The sequence below is a fragment of the Varroa destructor genome, unplaced genomic scaffold (assembly GCF_002443255.2).
Source record: "Varroa destructor unplaced genomic scaffold, Vdes_3.0 BEIS01000005.1, whole genome shotgun sequence".
Taxonomy (NCBI): domain Eukaryota; kingdom Metazoa; phylum Arthropoda; class Arachnida; order Mesostigmata; family Varroidae; genus Varroa; species Varroa destructor.
Window position 1 is genome coordinate 14,239,520 of NW_019211458.1, and position 10,388 is coordinate 14,249,907.

At 38.6% G+C, this 10,388-nt stretch overlaps 1 protein-coding gene across 2 annotated transcripts; it reads left to right on the forward strand.

Moving 5' to 3' along the window:
- The first annotated feature begins 3,540 nt into the window (after window positions 1-3,540).
- Fcp1 (RNA polymerase II subunit A C-terminal domain phosphatase Fcp1) lies at window positions 3,541-9,640 on the forward strand. 2 transcript variants are annotated; one of them, XM_022807634.2, is made up of 14 exons: window positions 3,541-3,892; window positions 4,241-4,352; window positions 4,560-4,726; window positions 4,857-4,940; window positions 5,270-5,366; window positions 5,529-5,720; window positions 5,829-6,123; window positions 6,420-6,565; window positions 6,707-6,820; window positions 7,241-7,558; window positions 7,845-8,012; window positions 8,267-8,464; window positions 8,598-8,694; window positions 8,998-9,640. In XM_022807634.2, exons 2-14 carry the CDS (start codon window positions 4,266-4,268, stop codon window positions 9,201-9,203), a joined length of 2,169 nt encoding a protein of 722 aa, XP_022663369.1. In that variant the 5' UTR covers window positions 3,541-3,892; window positions 4,241-4,265; the 3' UTR covers window positions 9,204-9,640. The 2 variants fall into 2 exon arrangements, with proteins under 2 accessions (XP_022663369.1, XP_022663372.1); XM_022807637.2 differs by having other exon boundaries at window positions 8,601-8,694.
- The last annotated feature ends 748 nt before the right edge of the window (window positions 9,641-10,388 follow it).

Below are 10,388 nucleotides of genomic sequence, written 5' to 3' on the forward strand. Positions count from 1 at the left end.
TTTCAAGACGCATTAAGTAAACTCTGTTACATTCTTTAATCGTGTTTCGTATTCAACGCTTTGTGATTTGGCCTATTAAGCAGTTACGTCTTTTGCACAGTTATAAAAAGAGCTAATGCGTTTGTCTAATACCTCTATATATAACTAGTCACAATATAACAGGTAATTTACATTCATATAATTAAAGCTGTCAGTTAAACGAATATGCTTCAAAATATTTGCGCTATCCATGCAGCTTACACTCAACGTTTTCTTAAGAGAATTAATGATTGCCCTATCATCGGCCTGTCAAAATCAATAATTTTTGTTCTACTTTTATCCACAATGGTCACTTACTAAATAAAGATACTCGCATGACTATGATTTAAACTATTTGTTGAGAATGCAGGATATGTGCTCAGTTTCCGGTGCCTGACCATAGAGATAAAGTCAATAAAAGGAGTTCGCTTGAATTAGTTTTTTTTTTTAATTTCTTTCTGAAGATGACTCTTCAAGGTATTTGAAAGGTATAAAATGAGGTGGCAGAAATATATGCCACACTGTGCTATTTATGTCAACAGATGGGCAATGATATATTAGATTTTGGAGCAATTAAGCTTGTGATACGTTTGATGTAACGTTCTCATCAACGATAAAGTCGGAAACAATGAATCCAGATATCAGGCTTGCTGAATCGATCGTTCGTACTTATTACCTAAACGTCAAAGCCAAAATTTCACGACGTTGAAGATCCTGTTGATTAGACTACGGGAAACTTATCTTTGATTGAAATGTATTCATGTGTCTTTTAAGCATGAAACGTTCCATAAATTAAATATTTATAATCGTATCATTTTCAGATCATCATAGCTCTGCGTCATCTACGGCAGTGTGTAGAAGAGTAGCTCTCCTAGTTCTGATACAGATTCAAAATGATCCGCGTTTGAGAGTTTGTATCAGTGCAATTATAATCAGTGATATATAAGCCAGCAGGAATATCATGGTTAGGATAATCAAGCAGAACAAATATCGACATCAACCCGGACACTTGTAAAATCTCAGAGTTTTAGAAGTGAGAATTCAGTACGTGTTGAAGGCAGTATTAATCTCTACACAGCACTGTCGATTCTCTAGTAGTTACCAGTCCGCTTCACTGTATCCTAATTATACGATAGCCCCATATCTTTTTCACCAGCAAAGAGAAATTAAGCCGATTAATAGCGTAAAAAAAATCAGAGTCGCTACAAATGGAGATCTTATTGTTAATGCAGATAACCCAATCATACACTACTGTAGCTCATTGTCACGCATTAGAGGAATGCTGTCTTGGAGGATAATTACTTAATTTGATTTATAATTAGTTTAACTATCTGAATAAAATGGACACAGGTCGGCTCTGTTGGCAAAGGTGTACTAGAAGAAGGTTGCCGCTTATTGAGCTGTGTGACTAGACAAAAGCAGGTGCCTAAATGAATGTACTTTTCTAAGAGTACTAACGGGACGTATTGCAATCGGTACCTCAAAGGTGCCAACGTTAACATATAGCACCTGTAAAAAATAAATTATGTCACTGAGTTGAGGCCGAAGCGAATGTTGAAGTTCAAAGTCCTAACGAAAGTTACCAGACATCGCATTAATCCTCATCAATTAACTCCTATGCGAAACACTCCATCTTCAGAAATTTTTATAGATGCATGATGTAGAATCCGATGGGTACCAAATGGGGGGCAAGAAGACGTATCTAGGATCCAATCTTGTACGTATGTAAAGTATTTATTGCTACGAAACTCATTTAAGCAACGCGAACATTTTCAAATACATTGGAGCTGTTGAAATGAGAAGCGTTTGTTACGCGCGAGTTGAGCTAAGATGGGACAAAACTGTTCCGTGATCTAAACAGGGTTTCCGTTATTTGTCCTCCATCAAGATTTTAAGAGTTCATCATTAATCTAGCAATCAGCTGCTTGTTGTATGATCCCATTCAATATCGCCTGTATTGTACCAAGAGCGCCAAACCACTAATACATTCATAATATTTTAGCAGCTTATTATGTTAGTATAATACGAAGTGCCTTATAAGCTCGACTTTGATGGCCTGTGAAAAATCGTTATATAGAACGAAATCATATATATAGCATATAGTATAACATAATAACGGTCAGGATATCAGGTGATAAATGCACAACTGGAAACGAACTCTGAAAAAATTAGGATGATAGTTATAAGCGTGATAACATGGAACCATTGTATGTTGAATCTCCTGGGCTCTCTGCCGAAGGTGCTCAATCCGAGAAAGTAAATTATATTTAAAACGACGTGGCTCCGACAGCTGGCAGTTTGTTTCGACGCACGATGAGAATTCTGAAGGAGTTAGGTTTTTTAAGAACTGTGCAGTGCATAATTTTGCAGAAAGACTTTCAGTGCAGAAGGTATTCAGGATTCGTCGCTAAATCCAAGGGTGCGCGCACTGACAAGTCTACCTATGGGCCCCTGAAATGGATCGCCCAGTCAAGCGTTATCATTCTCTAGCAATTCTAAATCAGAGCCAATTAAGCTAATTCCTCAAGATTCACTGATCCAAGTAGGCTACCCTGATCTCAGTCTCAGACCATTAGACATAGAAACGACAGCTTTTCATAAGGCGTATATACGAAAGTTAAAACAGATATGTAATGAAAGGCGTAATTTGGATTTAAAATTGTATCAACAAACAGTGAAAATAAACATGATAATCCTTGAAGGTTCCGGAAATCAGTAGAATATGGTAACATGGTACAATGTTAAAAATAATATAATATCTTGCGTAAAAGCTTTTGTTGGTTCCCAAGACATTTTGCGGACTCTTGTTATCCCGATTATGGTGTACTCTATACGTGAGCTATCTGAGTCGGTCTTACCGAAAGGGCAAAGGAACACTTTAAAAAATTCAGGGAACCAGGAGAAGAAACGGTTTGAACTTATGGTCAACCCACACTGTTTTATTTAAACGCTAGGAATCGCTAGAATGCGATAGGAAACGTGCCGTTCATACGTTGACAACAAAATATCATAATAATATATTCTGACACAAGCACGGCTTTTAGTCTAAGTATTTGTATATATGGTACCCGATAATATATCCAATGAAATATTTATAATTGTGACCCTGATACGACTTTGTTAAAAAGTGAAATAAATTACTTCAGTTTAGGACACTCTCACTTAAAGTTAAATAGGAAAATTAGTTCGCTTCCAAATTATGCTATGAAAAATATTGTTATTTTTAGTATGGACCCACAGTACGATAAGCGTCTAGAAGCAGCATTGGTCCAGAGGCGTTAAGAGAAAATAACGATACTTATAGATCATTTTAAGTAAAGTAGCCGATAAGTGAGCCCATGATTTTGAAATGTACTTTGGAACCCAAAGAGATGTCAGAAAAATAGCAGTAGATTTTATTGTTACACACGGATACAATTCCTGCAAACATTTAAAATATTGCCAACCTTTGAAGCTACGCGCCGTTCTTCAGTCAAAAGAACATACCCAATCAGATGAACGCATGAAAACACTGGACGTCTTTAACAATCATTTCGAAATTGTAAGTGAAGAAGGAAATATAAGTACCTAAAGTATTCAAGAATATCCATTATAGATAGTTGTGCGTTGTTGATTCCAAGGAGGAACTATGCTCGCTAATAAGTAATCGCAAACGTAAACAAATATTTGAAACCAGCAAATTCACATTACATGACCTCGAGCTCTTTAGCCATACTTGTGTTTTAGGTCTATGCTAGTTCAACATTTTTAATAGCTCTGTCAGTGTGCCAGATCTGTGTAAAGGATATGCAACAAGCGACTCATCCGTTTTCGCACTCGTCAGTATGCAAGTTGTGGAACTGATACGCTTATTTTTAGAGTGGAGGCACTAAGAGTAAGTGAAGTACAACGCTGACTGGAATATACTTATGCGACAATTCTGGACTTTCACCACTCGGATCTTTTTTTCTTAAAGATAAGTGTGTAAAAGCAATTGAAGCCACAGTCCAGCTATTCACAGTGCCAATCAAATGATCAGGCTACAGATAGACCCAATAAGTCTTGTTACGATTTAGATGATAGCATGTTACCCTCTTTATTTATAAGAAAACTTCAAAATATTTTAAAGAGGATAAAATACAAAGATTAAAAACGGTTAAACTTATAAATAAATGATGCGTTCAGAAATATAATATTCTGTTAAGCAAATTTATTCAACAATTCATGTTCACACATTTTGTAGATAAAAAGGTGGGTCCTTGATATCGATGGAGCCTGCGACAGCGTCCGTTGAACTGAACGGTGACAGGCTATTTCTGAAAACTCAGGGTCCAATCAAAGTCCTTCGTCTAAAAGTGAGTTTCAAAAACACCAAAAAACGTAGCTTCAGTGCTGATCACAGATGTTTAAACCTAATAAGTATCCAGAAAAGAGGTCTGAGATTAACTTCACATTTTTATTAAAGCGATATTTTTGAGGAAAAGGACCAGGAATGAAAAACAGGGAGATGAATAGGGGTACGCGTGCCACAAGTGTTTCTAAGTTTAACCATGGTGTTCCAGGTAAAACCAGAATTCCGCTTATACAAAGGATTTTGCCTTCTGACATTTGAAGAAAGCCAAGCCTTAACACCAAGTGGTCCTCGACCTCGATCCCTTAACCTAAAATGTCCATTCGAGGGAATTGTATCGAGGGTTCTCGTTTCTGCGGGGGCCGTCATCGAAAATGGGTGCGTATGACTTTTGGCCACAGCACACTAGTGTATTTGTATTTTGTATTCCCTAGCGTATTTGAGTGTGTGATCGTTCCTCTAATCATATGCGTACGTTTTATTATTACCGTCTTGCTTGCTGTTCTAGGTCAGTGTTATTGGAACTGAAACGATGTGCCCATCCGATCGTTATGAAAGACCTATGTGCAGAATGCGGTGCAGATCTCCGAGAGTGAGTTACTGTTATTTTTTATGTGACATATGTCATCTATTTGGAAATCTTTTGCCTTGAACAAACTCGTCGTCACACTATGGAGTGTTGTTATACTAGCCAATAGTGGGTGTTGTTTCCTCCCTATTGAAACGGAGTAGAAGATTATGGATCCTGATTAGATCCTGATGATAGAATGATGAGTTGATTATTATTCTCGCGTGCGACGTGGATTTTTCTATGTTCTAAGCTGCAACATTTAGCCTAACTATACACAATTAAGATCTGTTAGTCCGCTGCATCAATCAGTATCTATTGCCATGTACATATCTTACATTAAAAATATATAGGTTGGAAGCTGGCGAGGCAGGGGATGCGTCCGTTTCGATGATTCACGCTATTCCAGAGCTTCGAATTAACGAACAGCTTTCACAGTCAATTGGAAAGGTGAGTCTCATTCTACTCATGATCCCTGTAAGGATTACTATGTAGTATAAAGAAGCGAAGCAAAACAATGTTTCTCATAAAGAGCATGCTATATCATTTATGCCTGTAAAACCAACTGTAAAAGATCTAACCATTCAACTATTACTATTCCTTACCTTTAAGGCTGATGAACAACGCCTTTTAGGCCTGCGAAAACTTGTTCTTTTGGTAGACTTGGACCAAACGCTCGTTCATACGACAAGCGAAATGATCCATCCAAAGTTAAAGGGAGTTGAACATTTCACTTTACCGGGAAATCGACAGCTGTGGTATCACACGCGTATACGGCCCGGTACGGAGCGCTTCCTTGAAAAGGTAATATAAAAGCACTACTAATCGAAGCTTTAGCTCATTGTTTATAAAACTATAACAACAAAATTAGCCATGTCAGTAAAATGATATTGACCTGTTCCGTCATTTCAGATCTCTCGCCTCTTTGAATTGCACATTGTGACCTTTGGGGCGCGTCCTTACGCGCATCACATCGCGTCGCTTCTCGACAAACAAAAAAAATACTTTCAATTTCGAATATTGTCCCGCGACGAGTGCTTTCATCCGGCAAGTAAGACAGCCAATTTGCGTTCTTTGTTCCCCTGTGGCGATCAACTTGTTGCAATCATCGACGATCGGGAAGACGTCTGGAATTTTGCTGCGAACTTGGTGACCGTCAAACCTTACGTGTTTTTTCGAGGGGCTGGCGATATAAATGCCCCGATCGGTAAATAATTGCGAAGAGATGAAATATATATATCATTATTCGTATTCTTTTGACCGTCCTTGCAATGCTCTTATGTTTAAATCATCTATATTACGTTAATATAAATGTGTCAGCATGGCACAGTCATACCAAAGGCAATGTAGTAATTACAACACGATCACAAATACTTCTTGCAAGCACTTGCGTGAACATATTTTTCTTCCGAGATTTTTAACCCGCTTGCCACAATTGCCTAACCGTTCAGTGCAGTATATGTATTTCAGGAAGTGCAAACCTTTACTATTGTATAATTTCAGGTGGATTAGCTGAGTTCCATTCCCTTCCACCATCGGATGGCGGCAGTTGTAGCGCCTTCCTTAGCCCCCGAAATCCCGTCGTTATTCATTCTGATCGCGATGTGGTTGCCTGCTTGCGCGACCTTATAGAACATTCATGCGCGCAGGTAGGTGAAAGTATTCGTTTATTGTAACCTTTCCTATGTATCTAGTCTCTAGGTTGATTATAAAATCTGTTTGCCGTTCTGGTTTAATTAGTTGTTGATTGAATGTCTGATTCTTTGCATGAACTATTGTTGATTGGCTAGGTGGACGGGTTTGTAGAATATGATGATGCTGATGACTACTTATTGTACCTTGAAGATATCTTAACCACAATCCATCGCGCCTTTTTCGAGCTCTACGAGCAAATGCAAAGCCAGGTAATTAATTCATTATTCCAAAATAATGCCTAACTGTCACATCAGTAGCCTACATGCTTGATTGGAATTCACGCTTTTCCTATGATCCATATGCATTGACTGTGAAATGTCGTCAGAACAAGCGAAGTGTTGTATTTTGGTAACTGCCTTAGCTTTTCGTGACTTACAATGATTGTTGCTCGGTAAATTTGTTTCCTCCGCATTATGAACTGATATTTTTCCTAAGGTCAACATTTCGTAGAACTCGATATTATGCAAATAAACGTGACCACTAAGTGCCATACTGAGCTTTCTAATACATCATACCTTCGTGTGAATATTCGCCTATTCTGTGACAAATTTCTTAAGTGAGACCTAACAAATCGAATTTCTAGAATAAGCTTTAGCTAACAGATTGCCTTGAGATTGATTTTTGCGCAGCCGGGCAGCAGCGATAGTAACACTGCGAGCAGTCAAGTGGGAAACGGAAGCTCGGGAGCCGCAGGTCGGCCATCACGCATCCCCGACCTGAAGACGGTGATTCCATACGTTCGACAGAAAGTTCTTAAGGATGTTGTGCTGGTGTTTACTGGATGCCTGCCGACAAACCAACGACCTGAAGTGGCAAAAATATATCAAGTTGCCGTTGCTCTCGGTGCTCGTGTACACAAAGACCTCAGCAAAGAAGTTACCCACCTTGTGGCAGCCAGACCTGGAACAGCTAAGCTTGTACACGCACGCAAATTACGAAATATTAAGGTAAGAATATGCTAGCTTATAGCATACCTTATGATGACATGGTAAAAAGCCAAAATTATAGCTATCTAAAGTGTTATCTTTATTCAACCTGTAGAGATAACCGTAACCACCTACAAATAAAACAAGATAAAGATTCACTTAATCCCAAATTTCATCCGGGGCTAGCATTTTTGTTTGCTTATTGATACGTCATGTGCGATAACAGAAGCCATTCTTCTTGTGCGATAACAGAAACCATTCTTTTACCACTACTTTTACTGGTAAACTGGTTTTGTTTTGAGTGCAGGTTGTCGCAACGCAGTGGTTGTGGTGTTGTGCTGAGCGCTGGGAACATGTATCTGAAAAATTATTTCCTCTGAAAGATGCAGCGCCAGAAGAGCCACTGAGCGGCCGACGCCGGAATCGACTCGGACGACCTTTGGGACCTATTCTTAGTCCCGAAGAGAGACAACAGGTAAGACGTTTTGTTATGAACAGTCTGCATAATATTCTTTTAATGTCTCTTAGCTTATAGCATGCTATTGATACAATGTTTAATCGATGTATTATACTTCAACACACCACCAACACTAGCGTTTCAATACATCAACTTAAGATAACGTTGTCTTTTTAGTTTTGCTTGACAACGTACCGCGCGTTACTGTGAAGCCATGTAACCATTTTATTTAATTGAGTTTAATTTAAATATGGGTCTTTATCCTTCTACAGGTTGAGCAAGAGGCGCGAGAAATGTCCGAGCTGGACCGGCTCGCTGGTGAGCAACAGGCAGTGCTGCCTGAGTCATTCGTACCGTCTTTGGCTATTGGATTAGAGGGACTTGCCGAGATGGGTAAAGAGGTCGACGACGAGCTCGATGATGATGATGATGATGATGACGAAAATGTAGACGATGCAGATAGCAACAAGGTTTGTTCTGGAACATTTTCATTCCAATAATAAGTTTATTACCTTGGTATGGAAAATTATTGGTACTTTGTTTTTTGAAACATGTTGTGATTATTAATTACCAATATTAAACAATTATTAAAAAATATCTCAGCAGGATGAGGATTCACGGCTCGTTACTCCACCGGCAAAGCGACGAAGGCAACAACAGGACGAAAATGACGAAGAAGAAGAAGATGCTCTTTATGGCGGTACGTTCTATACTATTAATTATATTATATAAAGTTGCGTACGATATTCAAACAGGAAAAACAACTACTCTCATCAAAGAAACTCGTACTTGCTATATAGCTCTAGCCTAATTCTAATGGGTTGTCAGGTTCCGTTGAATTTTTTCAATTCTCTCAGTATTCTACAAATGCATGTTGGGATTTTCCTTCAAAGAACACCCCTTTGGCAAGTATTTGCAGTATATGCAATAGTTTCTGCGGACATACTTAGTTGGTTGTTCTACCTGGGTAATAAAGTTTTTCCTTTGTTTTTTGCTAAAATAGAAGATAATTCCGCACCACGTGGTTGGGCCGGCAAAGACGATGATGGAGGTATCGAAGAAGACTTCGGCGGCAGGCGAACACTCGACTGGCCCGATCACGAAAACGGAGTCGACTTTGGTGATGAGGAATGGGACTCGGACGGCGAAAGTGTTGGAGAGGTTGACGAAGAGATGGCTGCCGCCGTAGAAAGGGAACTTTTTTCCTAGTTACATGCAAACGCACTACTCCATCTAGCTACACAGTAAAATATAGTAGGCAAGTGCACCAGGAATTGCAATTATTGCTGTCATTTCGTTATCCCTCTTCCTTATCAACCACACTGTAAAATACCCATTGTTAGAATCTAGCGACGCATTATTCAGCATTGAGGCTTTTGATGACCTATGCTCGAGTGGTTAAGCCCTAAACCCTTTAATTTATATACATATGTGCAGCAAAGGAAGCGAATAGTCTAATTGTAAAGCGTAAGTTACCACAAATTAAAGACCTGTATATATTCAATTTTTACACGTATTTACATAAATACGAAATAGGACATTGTTCTATCTTTTTGGGGAAATTCACACTATTAATGGAAAAACGTGCTAGAATAGCCGTAGGTTATTGAGCAATAAAAGTATTTACTCGTTAGATACCTGTTTAACATGTGCTTTAACTGTTGCTAATCTCAACACATTTTTTTGTACACGATTAAGCTCAACTTGTAAGCTAAGCGTAGCCATTTTAAAGCCTCATTGGCAAGTAATTTAACTATTTACTAACCTAATAAGCTTATGTCGAAAGCAAGTGGCAAGTAATAAGCATGAAGTATAACACGAAGTAATTCGGTTCTATTTTTCCACCATTCATCTGGAGGGCAGATTGTGAGCGCTCTTTAGAGAAACCGATGCGCCTTAAGGTAAATGAACTATTTTTTGTAGCCGAACAATGCATGCTAGTGTATTTATGTAAAAATGTTGAATTTGCCCCACTTCGTTGTTGCTTTCAATATAAGGTCAAACTTCCTACTCCAAACAAGCAGGTACACACAGAAGATTATTTCTATTTGGTAAAGGTATGGAATAGTATACAAATACTTCAGGATTCAACCAGAGGTCGATAGACTGGCCAATAGGGATAGAATTTGTCGATGTAGACATTGAGATTACTCCTTAGTGCACAATCCTTGTGTTTTTATAGTTGTTTTTGTTCACAAAGCTATGCAGTAATGCAATAGAACATTGTAGTAAATGATAACTTCAACCGTTGGTCTATATACAGAGCGGTCAATGCCTTCAGAGAACACCAGAAGAGATGCGTCCAGCGAACTGCCATCAGTTACATAACGCTTTTATAGAACATATCAGTGATCCACCATACGGATAAGAGCATACTGAAAAGGCTATCCAAAA

Excerpts from the sequence above, each read along its gene's own strand:
- Fcp1 (XM_022807634.2), top strand. The coding sequence starts at position 4,266 with ATGGAGCCTGCGACAGCGTCCGTTGAACTGAACGGTGACAGGCTATTT. Across the intron at positions 4,727-4,856 it reads GGGGCCGTCATCGAAAATGG|GTCAGTGTTATTGGAACTGA; the intron begins GTGCGTATGACT and ends TTGCTGTTCTAG. Across the intron at positions 8,695-8,997 it reads AGAAGATGCTCTTTATGGCG|AAGATAATTCCGCACCACGT; the intron begins GTACGTTCTATA and ends TTGCTAAAATAG.